We start from the raw sequence: 26315 nt of genomic DNA, 5'->3' as shown, positions 1-26315 counted from the left end.
ACCCTGTCTCGAAAAAAAAAATTGTATTTGTATGTATGTGTGCATAAACATGTCATACAGTACTTGTGGAGGTCAGAGGACAATTTTCAGTTCTCTACTTCCATTATGTGGGACTCAGGGATTTAACCTGAGGTGTCAGACTTAGCCTTTTTTACCTGCTGAGCCACCTCAATTCCCCATCGAAATTCCATCTATATTCCTCATAATAAACCTTTAGAATCTATTCTCAATTTATGTGTAGAAAATACTCGTATTAAGCAGCAGATACAAGTCATTTTCAGAAACTGGACTTTGGAGCAGCTGACTCTAAAACCCTCAAACTCCTTCTGCAGAAATGCTCTAGGAGGCGCTCTCGTTCTGGTGTACTAACACTTCTAGTACACTTACTGTACAGAATGATCCTGTGATTTGCCCAAGTCCACATCGTGTTCCTTTGCATCCTTGATTGCACATTGTATTCAACTTTGCAGCACTCCTCTAGAAAAGTCCCTGGACTGGGAATGAACTCAATGGTACAGCTCACGATGTGGACGGCTCTGGATTTGATCTTCAGTGGGAGAGAAGAGATCGTTCTCCTTCACACGTTTCCCCACGTTCTAAACCATAGTTGTGAAAGTGCCAGACAAGTTGTGTATTCATATCCTAAACGCATACTGCTCTGTATTAAGACATAGATGAAAATCAAAACTGCTGGGCTTCTTACAAGTGCCTGCTCCAAGCTTTGAGGCTGTAGCCGCTTTGAATACAAATACACAGCTCTCTTGGTGACACGTAGGCGAATGCAAGCGTGTTTCCCGTTTCCATGGCAATCGTTTGCACAAACAAGTACCTCTTCCCGAAACGCTTCCTCAATTCCACAGTAGTATTACATTTCCGGCGAGTCACAACTCCCTACCCTAGTTTCTACTTCTAAATTTTTGTATGACCTGGCATTTCGGGTCTCCAGATCGCCATCCTGCAGGAGCCTGCCCAGAACCTGACCACCCTGCGCCTGCGTCCTGGCAAGGCCGGGGCGTGGCTTGACGCAGTAGTCCCCGCCCACAGGGAGGCCCGAGCTCGCGGCCTGGGGACCTACCACCTTTATCAGTCTTTAATAGCAGTTGCTAGTGAACGAATGGAATGGGATTCTTATTAAAAAGTGACTCCTTAAGCTTGGAGACACCTTTCACTGGGGGAATGGGCCAGCCCGGCGCTAGCCTACGGTCCTACACAACAGGCCACAGCGTCCCCAGCCAGCTGGCACCGCCCTTCTGTCTCTCTGTCGTCATCACGCCCGCGACGGAAGTTGCTTGGGGCCCGGAGCCACGCCTTCTCGGCGCGCGGCCTTGGATACCTGGCGGCCTCTGGCCTCAGGTAAGGAGAGGTCGGGTTGTGCGGGCCGCCTGGTCGTTGGGCTGGCTGGAGATGATGACGGCCTCGCTATGCCGCTCTGGAGACCCCTAGGCCAGCCTTGTGAGAATCCCGAGGTCGACAGAGGTAAACTGAGGGCGCGTAAATGGGCTAGGAACAGGTCCTGGAAATGATCTGGAATTTCTAGCTCCTCAGACTGCGCGACTTTGTCGTAGTCCTGCAGAGTAAGAAAAAAAACCCTGAACGAGGAGCCGTCAAGTCAGACTCAGCTATCATTGCATCCACGCTTGTTTTTTTTTTTTTCGTCACTCTGGCAAAATTTAGTTTACGTTGTTAGGTTATTGAAGAGAAAGTAAGAGAATGGTTGGACAGCGCTACCTAAATATTGTTTTAATATTCTTATTATTACTGATTTTTTAAGCCTTATCCTATCCTTAGGGAAACTCATTTCTAATTCTAATTGGACAGGACTCCAAATCTACTGCTGTCTCAGAAGGAGGTGGTAGTGCTAAACTAAAATAAAGAAGTGTATTCTTCTATTAAGAGCAATTCAATACTCAAGGAAGGTTATTCACTTTTCCCAGAAATCTGCCCCCACCCCAAATATGTCTCAAAAACAGAAAAATATAAATCTCAGTATTGTGTTGTTTGGGTTCTTTGTCACATAGAACTAATATAATAATAGTGTTATCATCACTAATGTGATCATTGAAATTTTCTAATAGGAAACTGGAGAAGGCAGGGTACTGCATATTGTATGTACACAAAATGAAAACAAGCATGTCCAAAGATGGATAGAACAGGAAAGTACAGCTCTGCTAGCTGGCTGTGGTGGCACACACCTTTAATCCCAGCTTGGTCTACAGAGAGAGTAACAGTGCTACACAGAGGAACACTTGAAAAAACAGAAGAAAGAAAGAAAGAAAGAAAGAGAGAGAGAGAAAGAAAGAAAGGGAGAAAGAAAGGGAGAAAGAAAGAAAGAAAGTAGATCTGTCATGTGATGAAGTCAACATGATGAAATGTTTTCAATGTCATTGAAGGGCTTAAGGCTGCAGCTTAGTTAATAGAATGTCTGCATGAGGCCCTGGATGTCTGGTCCTCAGAACAGAAAAAAAAAGTCATTTGAGAGGCAGTGGCATGGTGGCAATGTGCCACAGGTGGATCTCTGTGAGTTTGAGACCAGCTTGGTCTATATAATGAGTGTCAGGACAACCAGAGCTACATAGTGAAACCCTGTCTCAGATAGATAGATAGATAGATAGATAGGCAGATAGACAGAATTTTTAAATGAGTCTAGATAAATAGATAAAAATTTAAAAGTCTAGGAATCTTTTTAGTCTTTTATGAGCAAAGAAAATTTAAAAATTGTCATTAAGTTTATGATTTGTTAAATAGTTGTATTGTGTCCTTAAAACAGAATACTATGTAGTTATTTGGAAGAATTGGTTCATAGTAAAGGAAAGTTGTCATATATGCAGTGTGTTTCAGAGTAGTATTTATGGTAAGATCTTATTTTACAAAATAAACTAAGCTATGCCTAAAATAATGTAGAGAGGTATACCCTACAGTTGTCAGTAGCGAGCAATCCCAGTATACAACAGGAGGGTGATGGTAGGCAAAGTCATGAGAGTAGGCAGGTAGGAAAGCCAGAGGCACAGCCTGAGAGTTAAAACCCGACTCAGGCCACCTCTGGTAGGCCATTGGCTTTTCACTGTCAGCCTTTGAGAATCATTAGGGCTTAGAGATAGGTACAGCTGTGCGCCCTTCTCCAGCTTTAGAGGGCACTTTTAAATTACTGCTTCTTTGGTTTGTCTTTTATCATAAGGTAACCATGGAGAAGGAGCTGCGGAGTACCATTCTTTTCAATGCATACAAAAAGGAGGTGTTTACCACCAACACTGGCTACAAATCTTTGCAGAAAAGACTTCGGAGTAATTGGAAGATTCAGAGGTGATTGTGATTTTGGGCACTGCCTTCTGAGTGATAATAGTGGTCTGATGGTAGAACTCGTCAATAGTTTGAAGATTAGTCAGCATATTATTAAGTTGCCCCCAAGAGAAAAACAAGGATTCATCATAATTATGCATATATAATATTTTAAGATGTCAGATATTTTCTCCGTATTTTATATTTAACCTTAGCTAAGAGACAGAAATATTTTAAGTTTGTTTAACACTTAGCTTAGTGAAGGAAAAATGAGAGTTACATGAGAATGTCTGTTTTCAGACGTGCTTTCTTTAAATGTCTTGAACTAACACCCTCCACAGGCTACACAAGCACTCTACACTAAGTTAAAGCTTCACTCCTTAGTGGGTGGGGATTGGTTTGGTTCGGTTTTTTAATGAGTGAAAGCAGGTAGTTGTCTAAGTTGAGGTATGGCACATGCCTGTGGTCTCGGCACGTGGGGGGTAGCAGTGGATGGAGTAGGACTTCAAGGTTAGACTTGGCTCCATAGTGAGTTTGGGGCCAGTCTGGGATATGAGTCCCTGTCTTAAAATATAAATAAACTAATGGAAGAGTTGGTTGATTAGTATTTGGAAGACTTCTTTATACTTTCGTGGGGTTAACTTGAACTCCTTTGCTTATTGGGAGTTTCTGAGCATAGCCTGGATGCCTCCAGGGCAGGGTGAGGGGCTCTCACTTTGGAAGAGAGGCTGTTCTAAGATACTTTCTCCGCCTTTATGGTTCAATATAGTCAAGAGGCTACAGTAACTCAGAAATTGGCTTAAATTATGGCTCTAACTTATTCTTAAAATCACTTTTCAGCTTAAAAGATGAAATTACTTCTGAGAAGTTAATTGGGGTAAAACTATGGATCACAGCTGGACCACGGGAAAAATTTACTGCTGCCGAGGTAAGGAATATTCATACAGAAACCAAGAGAGAGGCTGGAGCAAGCAAGGGTCTGAAATCATGGATCTGAGTCTCCCTTCTACACCTGCTATGTTCCCTTAGAGTAGTCATCTCCCCTTTGTGGCGATGAACTGTGACTCCCCAGAGAGTACTATGCCCACGTGAAGGTGGTTAAGGGTCAGGCACACTTTGCCATAATTTACTCTGAACATAGGAAAACTGTGTATCCCAGTCTAGCCTCAAATCTGTGATCTTCCTCTGTCCACTTTTAAGTGCTGGAATTAACAGGTGTGCCCCACCATGCCCAGTGTACCTATGCATTTAAACCCATAATAAGAAAGGTGGCATTTGTTATATAGGCGGATGCTAGTCCTAAGTGTTGGGTCCTCTCTACAATGCTGGGAACCTTGTACCTGCCAGGCATGCACTCTACCACCTGCACTACATCCCCTTTGAGCATTTTAGAGCTTGAGTGCTCAAAGGAAAACTTGGAGGTAGATCTTTTGTTTTGTTTTTGATTTTGATTTTTCGAGACAGGGTCTCTCTGTTGTCCTGGAACTTGCTTATAGACCAAGTTGGTCTCAAACTCAGTGATCCACCTGCCTCTGCCTCTTAAGTGCTGGGATTGAAGGTGTGTGCCACCACCTTCTGGTTGTCTTTTGTTTTTTTGAGACGGGGTTTGTATACTTAACACTTTGATCCTGGAACGAACTCTGTTGACTAGCCTGGCCTTGAACTTAGAGAAGTCTACCTGCCTCTGGCCCCAGAATGCTGGAATTAAAGGCATGCAGTACCACACCTGGAAGAGATAGATCTCATATAGAGAGAAAATTTTATACTGTCCTATGACCATTTAAATGGCTAACAGATTTGAAGTGTTTATTTGTAGTTAAGGCCTTATTTATGATGTAGTTATTTTAACAAAAGTCTTTTGCCCGTAGTCATTGTTTTTTTCCTTCCCATAGTTTGAAGTCCTGAAGAAGTACCTTGACAATGGTGGGGATATCCTGGTGATGCTGGGAGAAGGGGGAGAATCCAGATTTGATACCAATATTAACTTTCTTCTAGAAGAATATGGAATCATGGTTAATAATGGTGATTACAATCTTACTACGTTTTATTTGTTTGTCCATGAGTATGCCATGTATACATATGGAGGTTGGAGGACAACGGGGTGGAGTTGGCTTTCTCCTTCCACCATGTGGATTTCAAGGTTCAATCTCAGACTTAGGCTCAGTCAGTAGCAAGCACCTTTACTCACTGAGCCATCTTTGGTTTGGTAATTATTATTTTAAACAAAGGTATTGATTGCCTGTTTAATATTTGTATTACAGCTCTTTTGACCTGCTGCTATAGTGGGGAGAACACTCTTGCCAGGGTGACATGGTTGACCGTCCTGAGCTCACTAGTAGACTGGACTTTTGATAACATGGAAGGGATTTGAACAGAGTTCTAGTTTCTTTTCATTTCAAAATTTGAAAGAATGTCTATGTCAAGCTTGCTTCTAATCTAAAATGTGTCTTCCTGTTTTGCCCCATAAGATGCTGTGGTTAGAAATGTATATTACAAGTATTTCCATCCTAAGGAAGCTCTGGTTTCAGACGGAGTGTTGAACAGGTAAGAGTGCTGAAGCCGAACACCCTGCACACACCACCTCACCGCCACACCTCTCTTCTTGGCCTTCTTGCTTTATTTATTTCTCTCTCTCTCTCTCTCTCTCTCTCTCTCTCTCTCTCTCTCTCTTTCTCTCTCTCTCTTTTTTGTTTTTTTGTTTTTTTTTGTTTTTGTTTTGTTTTGTTTTTTGAGACAGGGTTTCTCTGTGTAGCCCTGGCTATCCTGGAACTCACTCTGCTTTATTTATTTCTTATTCGTCCAATTATATTCTTCCAGCTTTGGGTACCTTCTCAGTTACCTTTGATCAGGGTACTTTCCACTCCAAGTAAAAGAAAAGCCCATCCAAGTGGGATGAAACCATGTGTGACTGGAAAGCCTGAAAGTAGGGTAGCCGTTCAGTACAGATTGACTGAAGGAGTCTCAGCATTAGGACCCAGTTCTCAGATTTGCACTCCTGTTTTCGGAGCTGAATATATTCGTTTGTTTGTCTGTTAAAGTCATTATCTTCCCCCTGCCCCCTTTAGAAAAGTTTTTTTTTTCCATATATAGCCCAGTCTGGCCTCAAACTTCCTGCCTTACCCTCCCAAGTGCTGGGATTACAAGTGTGTACTGCTTTAGTCAGATTCCAGCAGGTTTGAACAGTTCCTTCATTCATAACTACTGCCACACTGTCTAGAGAGAGAGCATGATATGATTTGGTCTCACTATTCCCTTAAGAGTAGTTCTAAGGTTTGCTGTTTGAGCCATCCTAGGCCCCATGCCCACTCCGCACTGACCCTGATTTCACCTTGTGGAGCCTGAGACAGAGTCAGCTTTCCCTGCTCTAGATCCTAACAGATGAGGGCTTTAGGAATAAGGAAGTGAGTATATGAGATGGCCATACCAGATGGCCCATGGGCTACTTCTTGTGTTGTAAGTTATTCGTTCCACACTTGAGCCTGCCATATTTAAGTACTCTGCTGACCCTGGTTATACAGTGTAGAATGTGGGTCTAGGATCTAGACCCTTTCCTCAGGACTCAGGATAGAGGACTGAGAGTATGGTTATACACACCTGTGATCCCCACACTTAGTATTCTAATAGAGAGGATTGGTGCAATTTTGACATCACCCTGGGCTAAATAGTGAGTACCAACCATGCTAACCAGTGCTACATGGAAAGACTTCCTTCTTCCCTTCCTTTCCTGTATTCATTCTTTGAGAATTTCATATACTGTCTTTTGATCATATGACCTCCCATTCCTCCCCCCAATTTGTCCCAGATCCACCCCATCTTGTCACACCTCCCAACTTTTTGTCCTCTCTTTTTTAAGATCCTATTTCTTTTTTTTTTTTTTTTTTTTGGTTTTTTTCTAGACAGGCTTTCTCTGTGTAGTCCTGGCTGTCCTGGAACTCACTCTGTAGACCAGGCTGGCCTCGAACTCAGAAATCCGCCTGCCTCTGCCTCCCAAGTGCTGGGATTAAAGGCGTGCGCCACCACCGCCCGGCAAGGTCCTATTTCTAAAGCACAAAAAAAGGAACTGAACTGAACATTTGTCTAGTTTTTTTCTTATTTTATATTTTTGAGTCACATAGCCCAAACTAGCTTTGAACTCCTGATCTTTCTGCTTCTCCCTCACACTCAAGTATTACTGTACCACCAGACCCTGTTTATGTGTTCCTAGGGGCGGAACCCAGGGCCCGGAACATGCTAGGCTCGCACTCTTCCAACTGGGCTATATCCCACCCTAGGCCTAGGTCTCTTGTTGTTACTTTCATTCTATTGGTTGGTCTATTTCTTTGTTTATTGAGACAGGATTTCTCTCAGTAGCCTTGGCTGTTCCTCAAACTCCCTTGCTCTGTAGACCCGGCTAGCTTCCAACTCAAAAGGATCTACCTGCCTCTTTCTGAGTGCTGAGATTAGAGATGTGCACCACCACTGCCCTAGTGTTGTGTTTGTTTGTTTGTTTGTTTGTTTGTTTTGATTCAGACCATTGTCTACCTGTGTACCCTTAGGTAGCCTAGAACTCACTCTGTAGGTCAGGTTTGACTGAAACTCACAGAGATCCATCTGCCTTTGCTTACCAAGTACTGGGAATAAAGGCCTGCACCATCATGCCTGGTTCAAGCCTAATTTCGTTTTTATTTCTTTTTTTTTTTTTTTTAGATTTATTTATTTATTTATTTATTTATTTATTTATTATATGTAAGTACACTGTCGCTGTCTTCAGACACCCATATGAGGGCATCAGATCTCATTGCAGATGGTTGTGAGCCACCATGTGGTTGCTGGGATTTGAACTCATGACCTCTAGAAGAGCAGTCAGTGCTCTTAACCGCTGAGCCATCTCACCAGCCCCCTCAAGCCTAATTTCTTAATGTTAATTTTTGCAAATATCTGAAAAGAATGTGGATTTGTGCTTTTATTTAATTTTTTAAAACTGCCAAAGTACGGAGTCCTTGTGTCTAGTTCACATATACTGCTAATGAAGGCAGTGTGAAGTCCCCCAACATTTTGCTTACTAGATTTTAATGTTTTTCTTTTAGAGAAATTAGCCGAGCTGCAGGAAAGGCTGTGCCTGGAGTCATTGATGAAGAAAACAGTGGAAACAATGCCCAGTGAGTGTTTCTGCCTCCCTGAGAGGAAGGCACTCACTCTCCCAAGAGTTAGTGTTTTCAAAATGAAGAGTTTTCTGCTTATAGAAGTATTTCTCACCAAAAGACCTCCAAAACCATCACCAAGAAAAACTGAATTGGGAGCTGGAGACATGGTTAAAAGTACATACAGTTCTTGCAGGCCCTAAGGTCGGTCGTTCTCAGCATCCATCTCAGGCAGCTCACAGTCACCTTAACTCAAGGAACCTGGAGCCTGCTCTGGACTGTGGGTACTGCACACACGCATATGCACAGTTAAAACCAAAAGAAAACTAGCTTTAATCCGTGATGATCTGATAGACGGTTATTTCAGTTTTCTTGTGCCTATTGAGACTTACTTTTTGACTGAGTATAAGGTCAGTTTTGGAGAAGGTTCCATGAGGTCCTGAGAAGAAGATATATTCTTTGGTGGGTTAAATGTTTTATAATCTGTTAGATCTATTTCAGCTATAGCAACTGTTAGTTCCCTTATTTCTGTTTAGTTTCTGTTTGGATGACCTGTTCATTTTGAGACTCAGGTTATTGAAATCTCCCACTATTACTGTGTGAGGTTCAATGCATGACTTAAGCTTTAGAATTTTTTTTTTAAACAAATATGGGTGCCCTTGCATTTGGGGTATAGATGTTAAGAATTGAAACATCATCTTGGTGGATTTTTCCTTTGATTGGTATTAAGTGTCTTTCCCCATCTCTTTTGATTAATTTTGGTTAGAAGTCTATTTTGTTAGATACTAGAATTGCTACACTAACTTGGTTCTTGGGTTTATTTGCTTGGAAAATCTTTTTCTAACCCTTACTCTGAGGTAATGTCTCTGGGTTGCCTTGTCTAGCCTTTATAATGGAGGTACCTAGTCTTACTGCAAGGTGATATGCTTGGTTGATCTTGAGAGGCTTACCCTTTTCTGAAGAGAAACAGAGGAGTGGATAGGGGAAGGACTGGGAGGAGAGGAGGGGGGGGAAAACTAAGGTTGGGATGTAAACAAAATAAAGCAAAGCCTCAACCCTTGGTATAACTTAAAAGGAAGCAAGGTAGTAATTCTACACTGAAATCTTTGTTCCTCTCTGAAGAGAATCATTGTATCTTATGAGGATGGAATTCAGATTTCTAGGTCTCCCCCCAATATAACGATATAAGTACTTTATTCTTTAAAATTTTTATTCTTTTAAATTCTTTTATTCTTTTAAATCAAATTGGCTACATTCTAGTTTATCTAAGTAGTGATAGAGGTAGCGGTAATTGTCCAACCTCACAGGTCTAATGTGTTGTCAGAACTTAGATTCAGACCTATGTAGGCTGCAGAGCCTATTTTTTTAATTTTTATTATTTTAGACAAAGCTTTGAGTAACAGGCTGGCCTAGAACCTGATATGTAGTGTGAGCTGGCCTCACAGTCTTTTTGTGTCAGGCCTTGAGTACTGGGATTTTTACTTACTGTGTGTGTGGGTGGGTAGACACATGTACACTTACTAGCACATGTGTGGAACTCAGAGAAGAGCTTGTCATTCTTAGTTCTCTTCTTCTGCTGTGTGGGTTCTGAGGATTGAACTCAGGATTAGTGTCAAGTGTCTTTACTTGCTGAGCCATCTCATGCTCCGAAAACCCACTGTGCAGTCACCTGGGTGTTTGCTTTCTTACAGGGCTCTCACCTTTGTCTACCCTTACGGCGCCACATTGAGCGTCATGAAGCCAGCAGTGGCTGTTCTGTCCACAGGCTCTGTCTGCTTCCCACTGAACAGACCCATTCTGGCTTTCTATCACTCAAAGGTATTGACTTTCTTAGATATGGGGTATTGTTAGGTTGTTGAAGTATAAAACCACTTTATGATGGGTACACAACTTTAATCCCAGCACCTGGGGGAAGAGGCAGATGGAGCTCTGTGAGGTGAGTTCCAGGCCAGCCAGCGGTACATAATGATGCCCTGATTTGAAAAGAAAAAACAACAAAATAGTCATATTTTTCCTGTGAAGCATTTGCTTTTAATGAGGTAGATGCTGGTCTGATTTCCCACTGAACATTTGGATTTATTTCTAATTATTTGTAATTATGATTACTGTATAAAATCTTTGTATGTTTTAGGTTGTTAGTTGCAGGGTTTTGGGTTTATTTTTTCTTTCTTTTTCCTTCCTTCCTTTTTTTTTTTTTTGCCTTTATATGTGTGTACAGTGTATATGGTATATGCGTGTGTGCATGCACATGCATGCATGTATCTGCATTTGTATGTGTGAATATGGGCATATGGATTCCATGGCACACAAATGGAGGTCAGCGGACAAGCTTGGAAGTTGGTCTTCATCTTGGAGTTTGTTTGAGACAGGGTTTCTTGTTTTGTTTCTGCTACGTATGCCAGGCTAGCTGGCTCTCACAGGCCCAAGGATTTTCTCTTCTCCACCTCCACAACCACGCAGGAGTGCTGTGGTTATGGACATGTGTGCTACCTCAGCTGGCTTTCTATGGGTTCTGAGGATTCAAACTCAGGTCTTCTTGCTCACACAAGCACTTTACCCCCAGTCTATCTCTCCAGCTTCGGTTGTGGATATTGATAATTTTAGTAGCAGTGTGATGAGAGACTCACTCACTGAAACCTAACCAACACTGGTAATCAGGTTTTCATATTCGTTGGAAAGGCAAAGATACTTTGTAGTATTGTAGGGGGTAGAGGGATGGTTCAGTAGTTAGGAGCACCTGCTGCTCTTACAGAGGCCTGTTTAGTTGTCAGAACCCACTTACAGGCTCACAGCTCACTTGGAAGCTCATACCTACCTGTGACTGCAGTTCCAGGGCTCTCATGCCCTCCTTGGCCTGCACAGACTCGTACATACACTTGTTGCACATGGTTCCTGTAGATGAGGCACTCGTGTACATAATTAAAAAATAAGTAACTCTTTACAAAGTGTGTTTTGGGATCTAAGTATCTAACATCACTCTGTCACCAACAGAACCAAGGTTTCGGGAAGCTGGCAGTGCTTGGCTCATGTCATATGTTCAGTGACCAATATTTAGATAAAGAAGAAAATAGCAAAATTATGGTAAGCTTTTCTCTTTCATCAGATTAATGCATACTATGTAAGTATGACTTCCACATCGTTGGAAAATCCTGAGAAGTATATTTGTTACTCGTTTACATGAGTGTGCTAAACACATTAGATGGTTGGCACTAAAAATACAGAGCTGAGTTAGCCATAGCCTTTGCTCTACAGAAGTTTACAGTGTGTCAGGAGAATGACATACGAAGAGTGAATGTAGAAAAAGGATTGATGAATTAGAGGTAGCTGACCCTGGGAGAGTGGTGAGGAAGTGGGAGGGCCCTGACAAGCTCAGGGATGTACTCCAGACAAGGTAAGCTTATCCCTGACTAGCTTACAATAAGTGAGACTCAGACTAGGGTTATTTTATTTGGCTTTGATATTACTGGGGGTAACCCTTAATTTACTCTTAACTGTAAGCCTGGCTACAGTGGTGTACCCCAGATACTTGCTGTTTCTCCTGGCGATGTGCTCAGGGTCTATCTCCCCTCTTGGTGGCTTCCTCCTCTCTTGTTATTCCTCTTTTCCCCTCCTCCAGCTAGGTCAGTCCAAACCCACCTACCTCTAGTCCCTCTAGTAGTTGGCTCCAGCCAATTTTATTTAACCAATAGTTGTAAATCAAGGAACAAGGTTTGCACAACAAAAGCTTGTAAACTTGAGACATCACTCAATAAAAGCTTGTAAATATGAGAAGTCACTCTTAGACCTAGACCTTTTGTATAGAATTTAGCATTACAATACATACCAATAGACAAGCCCTCTAGAGCTCTGGCTGGGTTTAATCTTGGTGTTGCTCAGACCCCTCTGTTGTGTGGAAGGTAGAAAGGGAGAGGCCAACCAGAGTCAGTCAGGCAGGCAAGGATGCCGACTGAATGAAGGTCTTCACTGGTGAGTGTAATAAGAGAGTTATGTGTAGGACTGATGACTGATAAGGAGCCAAGTGAGAGTGTAGCCTTGCTCTGTCAGTGTGGCTGAGGAGCTCACGGCTTGTGAGGATGATAATGGGGACACAAGCATTTAACTAGTATTCAAGACCTGAGCTCTGGAATTCTAGCAACTCACCTGCCAGAGGACGGTGTGTGCCCTGACTCTGGTAGTAGAATGAGCCCGTCTAGTCTTACATTAGTGGGAGGTGGACTAAGGGGTCTGCCTGGAGCTCCAGTGCCTTTCACTGTGTTCTGAAACCTAAATGCTTGTTTTTCAAAAGCTGGGTTTTTTCTGTATAATTATGATTCGTCATATCACAATTCCCAAAGATGAAAAGTGTGTTTTTAAAAGTTTAGATTGTCATCACAGAAAACAAAGGTTGCATTAGGATTGTGAACAGTTTAGGAAGTTCTGATTTGTTACATGGTAGAATGCTCTGAAGCAAATGATAAATGTCTGATAACCAAGGTTGCTTTAGACTGAAGAACACCTTTTAGCTGGCGTGCTCTTTTTGTCTATTTTATTGGGTTCTTACTATCTACCATGCTTCTAACTCTTCGCCCAAACCCCTTCCAACCTCCAATACTAGTTAGAAGAGAAAGAAGGTTAGAGGGGAAAGGGTGTATAGAACACTTTAGACTACTTCCTGTTGATTTAGGAGTGTCAGGTTCCTTGGGGCAAGTCCAATTTTCTTGTCAGGATATCTCCAGTTTCTTCCTGTTGTCTCTTTACTCATGCCCACTTGACAAACCACAGCAAGAGGAACCAGCAGCAGCAGCAGGAGCAGCTGCTGCCACAGGTCCTCTTGAGGTTCTCTGCTGCTGGCAAGCTCATACCCCTGTTAGTGCGTGAGACAATCATAACCACCTGATGTGAAGCAGCCTCTCATTCCAGACCTAGGATTAAAACAAACAAAAGAAAGTCTCACATACATAACAGGGTTTTTAAACCAAAATTCTCACTAGTTTCAAAAGATTTTATCAATAGAAGACTGAATCCCTTTTTGAATTCTAGTTGATTTTCTCCCCACCTTAATTATTTTGTCTAGCCTGACCTTCAGCATTCCCAAGTAGCCAGATATCTAACTATATTTATCATTTCAAATGCAGGACGTTGTGTTCCAGTGGCTTACAACAGGAGACATCCACCTAAACCAGATTGATGCTGAGGACCCAGAGGTAGGAGACTGAATCATAGAGGAATGAAATGGAAAATGGGGTCAGCTTCTTAGAACCACTTCCAAAGGAACAGAAAGATGACTCTTAACTCACTCCTAAGACAGTTGGAAGAGGGGCTGGAGAGATGGCTCAGAGGTTAAGAGCATTGACTGTTCTTCCAGAGGTCCTGAGTTCAATTCCCAGCATCTACATGTAGCTCACAACCATCTTTAATGGGATCTAATGCCTTCTTAAAATAAATAAATCTTAAAAAAAAAAAAAGGCAGTTGGAAGAAAGCGATGCCACGTGGGGAGTAAGTAGTTAATCATAGGGTTGATTGAGTGCTTCCGTATGAGCATCAGGAGATAACATTTGCTCTCTGGAGGGTGTTGCCAAGCCTGACAGCCTTATCAATCCCAGGATCTCCTGATGGAAGGAAACAGCCAGCTCCTACACATTGTCCACATTGTCCTCTTACTGCCACGTGCATGCCTTGGCACAAGTGTCCCCACCCATACAATAAATAAATAAAGTGCAAAATACATGTAAAAAGAGCAAGCTAGGATAGCTAGTCATCCTGGGAGCACTCTTTGATGTTTCTGTTTGGATGTCTAAGCCTTAAAAACTTTCTGAGCTAGGATTCATGGGAGGCCAGAGAAGTGGAAACAGATGGCTGGCCTCTTTGCACTCTCTGAACTGTGTGCTGGGATGCCTCATGGCTCAGGTAGCCTCCTTGTCGGTCCTCTCGCTCTGCGCACCATCCTATTAGAGACTAAGTCTCTAAAGCTGTCGTGTGTTGCTAGGAAGGACATTTCTCTGCTTATTTTTTGATTTAAAAAAAGTTGGAGAATTGTGAGAGGTCATTTTTTCCCTTTTTATTATTATTATTATTATTATTATATTATTATTTTTGTCTGGTTTTGATTTGCTTTGTTTAGGCTAGGTTTCATGGCCTTGGCTAGCCTGGAACTCAAAATGGAGACTAGGCTATCCTTGGATTCACAAAGAGTCACCTGGCTCTGCCTCTCAAGTACTGGTATTAAATTGGTCCTCCGGGAACAGGAAAAAAATAAAAGTGAATGTGTCTTATTATTCCTATAATGCTCAGGCAAATCTCCTGTGCTAAAGCTAAAGATTTTGTGAAACAGGTCTGGCTGTTTGGTTTGTTTGTTTGTTTCATGGTGGAGTTTCTTATATGCTAAGCATTCAATGTCTGAACCATCCTGTGGTCCTTCAGATGACCAGAGCTTTTCTTGTTCTTTATTTGAGTCGGAGTGTCCCTGTATGGTCTATGTTTGTCTTGAGCTCACAGCAGTCTTCCTGTCTCACTCTCCTGAGTGCTGAGATCACAAGCTGTACTTCCACATCTGGTTACATATAACATTTGGTTACATATAACATCTAATTACATATAGGGCTTTTTGTTTGTGGGCTTAACCCTGAGGCCAGCTAATTCTCCCACTCTCTGCAGTCATTAGCTGCTTGTAGTTCTTTGTCTAGGGATGGGACCTCGTAAGATTTGCCCCTTCCAAATTACCATGTCTATTGGTCTGGTCATTGTTCAAGTCTTGTTTAGGCTGCCACTTTGTTGAGGTACCAACAAAGTATAGCTTCTGTCATTTATGGAAGACAATCTCACAGCAGACTTCCAGGTCCTCTGACTCTTGCTACAGTGTCTTACAGTCTTCTGCTCTCTCTCTTCCTGGAGGTTCCCTGAGCCTTAGTGCAGTCTTGAGTGATGAGATAACAGGGATACATTAATAGGTAATGCATTCACGTAGTTCTGAGTTTAACAAACTCATACATGGTGAATAGCCTTCCTTCTGTCTTTGAACCAGGCTGTTTTATTATGTCCCTCAATTGACATCAACCATAATGTCCCATAGGTTCTTCAGAGTCAGTTGATACTTAGGTAAGTTCATCTATGTGTGCACTTTCCTTCCCTCATCTTTTATGCAAGTAATATTACATACACTGTATGTACACTATTTAACACCTATAAAAACTATTGGAGCTGGGCATGATGGCATATACCTGTGGTCTCAGCATTTGGGAGATGGAAGCAGATGGATCAGAACTTCAAGGTCAGCCTTGGTTAAGTAGTGAGTTCCCATATGTTCCTGCGCTACATGTGACCCCTGGAAACAAAATTAGCAGCAAAACTTATTCAGTGTTCTTTCTTAAAGGGCCTTCTATCTTTTAGTTTATTGAAGATTTACACTATTTTTCTTTGTGTATGTATATATGTATGTGTATGTGCTTGTGTATGTATGCATCTGTGTATGTCTATGTAGCACATATGCAGATGCCCAAGGAGGTCAGAAGAAGGCAATGGATCCTGTGGAGCTGGAGTAACAAGTGGTTGGGAGCCTCCTGACCTGGGTACTGGGAACCGAATTCCAGTCCTCTGAAAAGCTCTCAACGCTGAGCCGTGTTTTCCCTTGTTTCTACAGCACTGTATTTAACAGTGTCCGGTTGACATGGAGATCTAGAGTGGAGATTTAGATTCTCTTGGTCTTTTACCCATGTCAGCTCTGTTTCTGAGTAGTGCTGGAGGTATCCTTGGCTAGGGGAGAAGGACTGGGGTGTGATGTGCAAGAGGAGAGAGCAGACATGCCCAGATGCTGCTGGTGTGTATGTTGTAGTGGAAGTTTATGGGCTTTTTCTGATCACTTACAGTTTCTCACTGTAGTAAATAATAAAAGAGTTGTTCATTAAAATAACCTTAAGGAAAATTGTTTTTGACAAAGTTGAAGTGATTAAAAAGGATATTGATGGATAAAGGTGGAGATGAGTAAATTTGAGAGCAAGAGTTGATTGGAAAGAATTCAGGAAAGACCTTGATAGTAAAAGGGGACTAGTCACGTCAGCCTGGCTCCAGCTCTGTTCAACGGTGTGTGTAATTGGTGAGTTGGCCTCTGCCAGCCCAGTGAGCTTTGTGCCTTCTTCTGCATAAAGTGCCTGATGGAAGGTTCAGTTGTCAGTGATGACAAGTGGTGGGATCTCTTGGCAAGGAAATAGAAGTTCTGTAGCTGAGAAGGTAGATGCTTGACAGATTCAACTCCTGTTTACTTGTGCTGAAAGGAACTCTCTCTTGGCTTTTAGATTTCCGACTACACGATGGTACCAGACACAGCCACCCTTTCAGAGCAGCTCCGAGTGTGTCTTCAGGAGGGCGATGAGAACCCCCGTGACTTTACCACCCTCTTTGACCTGTCCATTTACCAGCTGGACACCACCTGCCTCCCCAAGGTCATCAAGTTAGTACTGAGGCTGCCTGGGCTGCACACTGCACTCCGCTCTGCTTGGCTTGAAAACCTGAGCCTGGCGATAGTAGTTAGGTCACACAGATGTAACAGGATGACATCCTCAGATCTGTGGAAGTCAGTAGGGAAATTGGTGTTGGGTGTATGGATGATGTCGGGTAACTGCTATTAATTACCATCTCCTGTGTTTCAGGATCTCTAGGACATTACAGGAACCGAGCCTTTCCCACTTTGCCAACAGCTTTTCTGTATAGAGTCCTGGGTTCCAGAAACATAGTACACAGATATGTGACTCCCCTTAGAAGCACTTAAACAGCCGGGCAGTGGTGGCACACGCCTTTAATCCTAGTACTTGGGAGGCAGAGGCAGACGGATTTCTGAGTTTGAGGCCAGCCTGGTCTACAGAGTGAGTTCCTGGACAGCCTGGGCTATAAGAGAAACCCTGTCTCGAAAAACCAAAAAAAAAAAAGAAGCACTTAAACATATCAGAGAGAGGGCTGAGGCTCTTGATGCTTGTCCATCACAGCCTATTAGGCACATGCTGGTGGCCTCTTTCCCCAGAAATCCTTTAAAGCTCAGCTACACTTCCTAGTCAGTCAGTAACAGACTGGTGCGTATAGTATGTACAGCTCGGGGCCAAAGCTCCCACCTATACCACCTAACACGTAAGGCTCTCAGTTCCATTCCTGATACTGAAAACCTATTGTGGCTCCTTTTGGAAATCAGATGGAGCATGCCCCTGTGCTAGAGGTCGCTTCTAGTTTCTAACAGGTCGGACCCCGGCCCTGAGTCAGCTGCTCCCTTGCCAGGACTTGTACAACATGGGAGAATTCCCAGGGCTTTGTTTACACAATGGAGCTTGCCCAGAATGCCCTATCCTGGACAGCACGAAGCCCAGCTTAGCAGACACAGGTTAAAGAAGCACTGTTGAGCAGGGTGTGCTATACAACCTGGAAATATCAGTGTGGGCTGTGGAGAGACTGAAAGAGATTGACTGAGTTCAAACTCAGCCCAAGCTACATAAGGAGAACGATCTTGCCTGTCTGTTTAAAAAAAGTCAGCATGGGAAGCTACTTCAAGCCTCTATACCTCTTGCTTCAGGAATTATGCCACAGTCTAGAAAGTGTCTTGAGGCCTAACTGAAAAGCGTTCAGTGACCCTGCACAGTCCAGGGTCACAACACATAGTGTGTAGGAGGCAGGTGCTCACCAGGAGTTACTTGTCTTCTCTCTGGGAATCTGTCCTTTTTTACTATACGTAACTGTGAGCTCATGCAACTCCTAGTCCAAGTTGACTTTTTTCCTTATTCTGTTCACTTAGTTGTTTTGAGACAGTGTCTGACTTATCTTGAACTTGTAATTCTCATTCCTAGGAAAGGCTCTCCCTCTGGCCCAGAGAATATGGAGGCAGTGATTGGTAGCAGTAGCTTGGCTGATCGCCTCACTCCTGCTGGAAGTTGTATGCTCACTGGCATTTACTTTTCTCACTTAATTGGAAAGGCCGCAGATATGTATCAAATGTTTATGTGGGGTGAGGTACAGAGTTGTCAAGTCTGTAATCACCACACTTATGAGGTTGAGGCAGGAGGATTACATGTTCAAGATAAGTCAGATTCTGTCTCAAAAAACCTAAATGATAGAAAAAGGAGAAAAGCCGGGCAGTGGTGGCGCACACCTTTAATCCCAGCACTTGGGAGGCAGAGACAGGGGATTTCTGAGTTCGAGGCCAGCGTGGTCTACAGAGTGAGTTCCAGGACAGCCAGGACTACACAGAGAAACCTTGTCTCGAAAAACCAAAAATAAATAAATAAATAAATAAATAAATAAATAAATAAATAAATAGAAAAAGGAGAAAAATTGGAGTTAGTTTGCAGAATTACCTTATAGTACAGAAGGACAGTGAAGGCAAAGCAGAAGCCATAGCAACCCCTTGAGCTTGGCCCTAGCATCTCTAATGCCCTCTTATGTTCTCTCTACCTCGCTGTGACAACAAAGGACTCTGAGCCCCTTCTGCCTAGTCCTTACTGCCTCTTAAAGCTTTTTTTTTTAATTAGAATTTACTTTGTACTTTAGGTTGGCCTGAACTTACAGTGTAGTTCAGGCTAGAATGATCTTTTTGCCATAGCCTTTTGGGTACTGGGTTTACAGTCATGGGCTACACATGCCTGAGTCAGCTTAGGATACTTTTCAAGATAACTTCCCACTCTCTCTTACTCAGGCTCCTCTGACCAGCCCTACTTCCAGCCCCCTTTCTGTGTGTCTATCCTTGATTTGTTTTTTCTTCATACTACTTATGGATACCTGGCTATTACCTGGTGTTCTGTGTACCGTCTGTCTCTTCTCTAAGACTGTAAGTCTTAAGCGAGCCTCCTTTGTCTCTTGTTGCCACAATGCTTGTGCCAGATCCACAGTAGACATGCAGTCAGTACTTGCTGAGGACAGTGAGCACACTGGAGTTTATATCCTTAGTGTGCTCACTCACCAGAAGCAGTTCATACTGGACTGCTGTCTCCAGTAGTGAAGACAAGTCCGGAAACACAGTGAGCTACAAGGGTCACAGTCCACATGGGGAAAAACCAAAGCCAGTTGGGATGAAATGTAAAAGGGAGTTCTTTCAGCTCAGACGGGACTTCAGCTTCCCAGAGAAGGGTCTTTAAAGATAACTCTAGAGAGTAACACTTTTACATTATTTTTTTCTTTGCATTACATTTTATTTTGTTTTGTATGTTTTAGTTTGGTTTCTGTTTCTGTGATAAACACATGTCTGGAAGCAGTTTGGAGAGGAAAGGGATTATTTAATCTTATATATCCAAGTCACTGAGGGAAGTCAGGGCAAGAGCTCAAGGAAGGAATTTGAAGCAGAAACCACAGAAGAATGCTTTTTCCTGGCTTGCTCCCTCTGACTCATGCTCAGCAAACTTGCTTTTAAAACTCTGGACAGTGCTCAGAGGCTGGCATCATCTGTGGTGGGCTGGGCCTTCCTATATCAATAGTAGTCAAGAAAATACCCGACAGTGTGGGGCTGTTAGCTTGAACATGTGGGCCTGGGTCCTGTTGGGCAGAGTTGTGATTCCAGAGTATCTGATGTCCCAGGCCGCTGGACACAGCTCAGGGGAGCAGAAGTGCAGAAATTTGACTGAGTTCCCTCCACGCAGTGCTGACGGGACACTGGGCTGAGAAACCGCTCGGAGCTCCCCCTGGGCGTGGAGTGATCTCAGCCTGAAAGTCCCATGGAGGCAGGGCTCCTGGTCTCAGTTCTGGGGTTCCTAGAGCCACGGTGAGGGGGAAAGAAGGCCCCAACAGCGCCCTGCAGGTCGGAGACTCTGTTACTGCACTTGCTTGGCTGGGTCGGCTAGCTTGGTTGAGTTAGCAAACCTCTGCAGCATCGGAACGCAGAGAAGTCCTCAGCAGGAGATTAGGTGGTGGCCTTCTCCACAGTTCCCCCTGGTGGGGCCCCAAAGACACGAGGAAGTCCATGGTTTTACAAGATTTATTGTCATAGTGGAAAGTAGATGAATCTGGCTGCACACCCCCCCTTTTGTCAGGGTGGGCCTGACTTAAATAGGGAGGGAGGAAGGTCTGGGAAGGAATACTTAATTGGCTACGCCCTCTGGCCTTCAGGTATCTCGTTAATATGGAAATCTCTTGAGGCTGAGGCCTGTAGTCATGTCCTCTACCTGTGGAGGGGCTGGTAGGGGCGTTGCCCTCCGTGACTGAAAGGTTCAGATCAATGGAGCCTGGAGTCTGAGAGCGTTGCGAGATATGTCCCTCGCAGGCATGGACACCTGTTGGGTCTCCAGCCATCTCCATCCAGTGCTCTACCAGAAACCAAGCCATTCTTTCACAGTCCCACACCACAGGCGTGTGTAATGAAGGCAGTTCTTCAACTGAGGCTCCTTCTTCCCACATGGCATGGTGTGTGTGTGTGTGTGTGTGTGCGCGTGCGCGCGCACATGTGTGTGAGTGCACATATGGACAGAGGACAGCTTACAGGAGTCAGTTCTCTCTTTCTACAATGTAGGTTCTGGGAATCAAACTCAGGTCATTAAGCTTGGTGGCAAGTTTTTTACCTGTTGAGCCATCTCACCAGCTCAGAACAGATGTTTTGTTTTGCTTTCTGGAAGCACTGAGACTTCGCATATGTTGGGCATATGCTCTGCTACTGAGCTATTTGCCCTTTAGGTGACACACTTTGTATTTTTCTGCATAGTGTTGATGCGTCTACAGTGTGAGCAGTTACCTGTGCTTTACCAGTGTCTTACCTTTATTCCCATGTCTTTGTCTTTTTATTAACCCAGGGCTCACGAGGAACTCAATGTGAAACATGAGCCACTTCAGCTCGTCCAGCCTCAGTTTGAGATGCCGCTGCCAGCCCTTCAGCCTGCGGTGAGTAACCGTGTCCCAGAGCTTCACTGCTTGCCCTCCCTGTGGATACTTGTCTGTACTATGCATGGCACCCTCATGGAGTTCCAGTGCACGACCTGTAAGCACACTCAGACACCACATCTGTTAGCGTTCTATATGGCTCCATGTGGGAGAGTGCCCGAGGAGTCAGAGCATGGGCTTTTGTGGCTATCGAACGTTTCCATCTTGAGGGCGTGGGGATGGAAGGCATATGAGACTGCCTGAGTGCCCTAGTCACTTTTCTATTGCTGTGAAGAAACACTATGACCAAAGCAACTTATGAAAGAAAGCATTTCAGTGGGAGCTTGCTAAGTTTCAGAAGGTGAGTCCATGACCATCATGGTAAGGAGTGGCAGCATGCAAGCAGGCATGACATTGGAGCAGCAGCTGAGAGCTTCTATCTGATCCCCAAGTAGGAGGCAGAGAGAGCACAAGACTAGGCCTGGTGTGGGCTTTTGAAACCTCAGAGCCAACCCTCAGTGACATACCTCCTCCAACAAGGGCATACCTCCTAATCCTTCCCAACATAGTTCCACCAGTTAAGGACCCGGGATACAAATACATGAGCCTATGGTTGCCATTCTTGTTCAAACCACTATACTGGGTAATGAATGAGGCAGAAAGTCTTTGAGATGTCTTCCCAGACATTGGGCACTCAGATCCTTAGTTTGATTTTAACAGCCTGGGGGCAGCCACAGTATGACTTGCTGAGGAGACAGGAACAACCATGTTCACTCTAAAGGACACTGATGACAGACCAAAAACATGATTCCACCCAAGTCTACTTTAGTAAACCAGTGAGTTATTTTAAATTGGTTACTTACATGAACATGGTGAAGAGTTCTTCACAGGAGGACGGGGAAAGGGTAACGTGTCAGCGAGCTGCATCACCAAAAAGCCCAGCCCCAGCGTAAGTGAATACTCAGGAAAGCTGCATTGGAGTGTCCTGCCCAAGGAAGTTCCACCTGAGAGTGACACCCACCTTTCCCCACAATGTATTGCTTGGTTAACCTCCAGATAGATTAGTGAGTCTTGTAACTTTGTGAGCTTCCTACACCTTATGTTTCCTAACTCCTATGAGTCTTTGTTTTCCTTTCTTGGGGTAATGTTTCAGTTGAGAAGCAACAGCTACAGAACAGCAGCCATGTGTATAGCATTTTGCAACTTTTGAGTACAGCATTAACTGAACATTCGCTATCTTTCCCTGTCCCCATACATTCTGGGGTCTGTTTGTTTTGTTTGTTCATTTTTTTGGGGGGAGGGGTTGTTTGTTTTTCTGAACCTTGTATCTATGTGTGTGTGTGTGTGTGTGTGTGTGTGTGTGTGTGTGTGTGTGTGTGTATCAAGGTCCTGTCTCAGAACAAAGGCATGAGTACACAGGAACAGGTTGTGACATCACTGCACAACCCTCAGTGCCAGGCTTGGCTGAGTTCATGGCACTGTTACAGTGCCTTGGTCAGTTTAGTGTTGTGGTTAAAGCTGGCTCTCCTTGGTTGCTTACTGGAGACTCAGCCATACTTGGTGTGGGGCTAATGGATGAAGCGATGGAGCTACGGTGGCTCCTGCCAGGGAACGGGCTCAGTCAGCCTGTCATTGCTCGTGCTCTTGCCACTGCTAGGCTCTGAGAGACTCTTGGCTGAAAGACTGCATTTCCCCTAGGTCTTCCCTCCGAGTTTCCGGGAGTTGCCGCCCCCTCCCCTAGAGCTGTTTGATCTAGATGAAACATTCTCTTCTGAGAAGGCACGGCTTGCTCAGATCACCAACAAGTGTAAGTACTGGCCAGCTACATTGTTTCTCTTAGGAATTTTATTTACTACAAATAAATTGTGACTTGCTGCTTAACAGTGGTTCCTGGAGAACTGAGTCTGGGTAGATGGATAAAGCCAAACATGTCTTCATTTGCATGTGAATTTGGTCCTCTGAGGTTAGTTCATCTAGAACATTCGAGCATAGTGCAGAAAACTGAAGTGTTACTTTTGACCCCCTAGCATCTTAGTTCTGATGGACTAAGTGTGGAAATTGAATACTAACCCTGGTGTCTACCTTGCAGACCTGGGTCATTGGTTACAGGAACATGTAGATTAGGAAGATTCACAGGCTGCCTAGATGGCTCAGCAGGTAAAGGAGCAGAGAAAACCAGATTACCTGAATTTCAGTCCTGGAACCCACTTACAGGTGAAAGGAGAGAACCAACTCTATAAAGTTGTCCTCTGACCTCCGCATGTGTGCCACATACAAACCACTGCCCCAGCACACACACAGGTAGTAATAATAAAACAATTAAGTATTCTTTTAAGAAACAAGAACAGAAAAAGGAGTCAGGGCCAAAAGACTTCCATAGGCTTCAAATTGGAGTGTCTTCCTGCCTGTTGACCCTCCTGATATGATCTGCTTCTAACACAGCAGATAGGCCTGCCCCTAAATGGCAAGAGACATAAAATTAACCATTCACTGCAAGCAGTGGCCCTACTCCTAAAAACAGAATTTAAGAAAAAACACGAGCATACACAGATGGCGTTATTATTTTAAAAATACAGTGAGCTGTACATTACAATGATGTCTTTAATCCCAGCACTCAGGAGGCAGAGGCATTCAGATCTGTGAGTTCCAGGACAGTCAGAACCATGTGAGAGACCTCATCCCTCAAAACAAAAAAAAGTAACGAAATTGGGAATAGCCTTCATGGCAACTAGCAAAGGAAGGATAGTCACTTGTCTCAAGTTTAACCTGTGGCCTGGAGCTTAGTTAACAACAGCTCACATAATCCAGCACTCAGGAGGCTGAGACAGGAGGATCACTGAGTTCAAGGCCAGCCTTGACTACAGTGTGCTGTGCTATCTCAAGAAGAACAGTGCTGACTGTACATCTTAGATACAGGACTGCTAGGAATGGCTTTATAGAAGACCATTGTTGTGACAGGTAAGTTTTTCTTTGTGTTTTTCTAATTTTAGGGGCTGGGATGAGTGTTGAGATGGGTTCACATAGTCAGGCTGACCTTGAACTCAGTATGTAGCTGAGACTGACTTTGAACTCCTGACTCTCCCGTGTCCATCTCCCATCAGGCCCTGCTTCTTTTTGGTTTTTTTGAAACAGGGTTTTGCAAAGTACTGTAAACTGGCTCTTGAAACTCAGCTGGTGCCGGGCGGTGGTGGCGCACGCCTTTAGTCCCAGCACTTGGGAGGCAGAGGCAGATGGATTTCTAAGTTCGAGACCAGCCTGGTCTACAGAGTGAGTTCCAGGACAGCCAGGACTACACAGAGAAACTCTGTCTCAAAAAATCAAAAAAAAAAAAAAAAAAAAAAAAAGAAAAAGAAACTCAGCTAGTTACTTCAGCTGGCCTCAAATTCATGACATGCCTATTTTAGCCTCTCAAATGTTGTGAGGACAGACGTGAGCCACCTTGTGTCATGCCCTGCTGTTCTCTGATAATGTACGTAACTGGTGGGGTTTTGCTTCTGTTTGCTAAGGATTGAATTCACAACTTTACTTTTCTCTAGTAGTCTTATGGTCAATGTTACTGGAGATTGGACCCCAGCACTGCACTGCAGTGCTCTACCACTAAAACATGTCCCCAGTCTTATTTTTCTTTTATTTGCCAGAGTCTTCCTGTGTCACCTAGGCTGGTGTCAAATTTGTAATTCTCTTCCCCCAGCCTGGGATTCTGGGTATGTACCACCATGGTTGGCATAAATGTTACTTTAAACTTTGTATATGACCTTTCCACAGTGGCCTTTATATTTAGAACCTGGTACCTTGAATCCCTTTGGTTGCTGCTCTGCTTTGTGGTGTACAGTGCTTGATTTGGGGAGTGGGAAAGCTAGAATAGACCAGGCTGGACATATTGACTCACTCCTGTAATCCCAGCACTCAGTGAACTTGTCAAAGGCAGGAAGACTGTTATAAGTTTGAGGCCAGTCTGGGCTATGACATGAGACTGTCTCACTGAAGAATGATAAAATATGCCACCTTTGTCCATATCAGCACATCTGTGATGACATCATTGTAGGAAGAGCTGAGTAGTGAGCAGAAGGGAACACTTCAAACGTGATGTCTGACTTCTGGAAAGAGTGGAAGTTAAGGGTTAACCGGACTGTTCTGTGTTTAGGTACTGATGAAGACCTGGAATTCTATGTCAGGAAGTGTGGTGACATTCTTGGAGTAACAAGTAAACTTCCAAAGGATCAACAGGATGCCAAACATATCCTTGAACACATCTTCTTCCAAGTGGTGGAGTTCAAGAAACTGAACCAGGAGGCCCACTGAGGTGGCAGCCCTTCAGGTGATGTCACCCACTGTTCGCAACATTCATTAGTTCTTCAGTGCTTACTAAGTGTCTCCCAGATGAACAACAGATGATGATCCTTCGAGAATGGAACTTCTGTTCTAACTGGAGGGTTACAACAAATAGTAGGAAAGTATGTAAGCAAACACTTAGATGTCAGAGGATGGTAAGTGCTGTGGTGTAGAAACACTAGAGCCAGGCCGGAGGGATGTAGTCAGCCAGCATTCAGCAGAGTGAGCAGCGTTGGCTCAGTGCACGTTGATGAAAGCCTGCTGTGCTGTTTGTGTCAGAGCCTTCAGCGGCACTTGTGTGACACATGGTTGCTGTGGCAGTGGGCAGAATCTGTCCTGGAGTTGTCAGAACTACATCCTGGGCTTAGAATCAGCCTTCAGGCCAGCTAATCCCCACTTATCCCAGCTAATGGTGATTCTGAATGTCGAATTAATGTTCAAAATACCAAAGAGTTCCTGTTTCAGGCTCTGAACTGAAATAAAATAAAATTCTGTTTCCTGTCTCATCCTGGAACATGATATTGATGTGACTGAAATGACATTCCGGAACTTCTGAGGACTGTAAAGCACCTCCTGCCCACTGAGCTCTGGGGTTTGAATTCTTCCTTCTCACGAAAGTCTCTGTACTTGTTTTTCTCTAACGCTGTGGAAGGTTTGCCCATCCTCTGTAGTGCCCAGATGGAAGAGATGATTCATTTGCTTAAATTAAATCTGTGATTGAACTTTTGTAATTTATAAAACGGTCTGTCATTGATATCTTTTTTTCTCATTTCTGCTCAAGGTTTGAATCTCTT

General features: G+C 43.7%; 1 protein-coding gene across 2 annotated transcripts; it reads left to right on the top strand.

Moving 5' to 3' along the window:
- Positions 1 to 1172: 1172 nt before the first annotated feature.
- Positions 1173 to 26261, top strand: Ift52 (intraflagellar transport 52). 2 transcript variants are annotated; one of them, XM_028769738.1, is made up of 13 exons: positions 1173 to 1476; positions 3176 to 3300; positions 4117 to 4204; positions 5169 to 5298; positions 5745 to 5820; positions 8343 to 8414; positions 10088 to 10214; positions 11388 to 11477; positions 13511 to 13579; positions 16665 to 16819; positions 21123 to 21210; positions 22888 to 22996; positions 25334 to 26261. In XM_028769738.1, exons 2-13 carry the CDS (start codon positions 3182 to 3184, stop codon positions 25489 to 25491), a joined length of 1281 nt encoding a protein of 426 aa, XP_028625571.1. In that variant the 5' UTR covers positions 1173 to 1476; positions 3176 to 3181; the 3' UTR covers positions 25492 to 26261. The 2 variants fall into 2 exon arrangements, with proteins under 2 accessions (XP_028625571.1, XP_028625570.1); XM_028769737.1 differs by having other exon boundaries at positions 1179 to 1353.
- The last annotated feature ends 54 nt before the right edge of the window (positions 26262 to 26315 follow it).

The sequence above is a fragment of the Grammomys surdaster genome, unplaced genomic scaffold, assembly GCF_004785775.1.
Source record: "Grammomys surdaster isolate TR1022 unplaced genomic scaffold, NIH_TR_1.0 193, whole genome shotgun sequence".
Classification (NCBI taxonomy): domain Eukaryota; kingdom Metazoa; phylum Chordata; class Mammalia; order Rodentia; family Muridae; genus Grammomys; species Grammomys surdaster.
The sequence above is the reverse complement of the archived record's forward strand: the minus strand, read 5'-3'. Positions and strand labels throughout refer to the sequence as shown.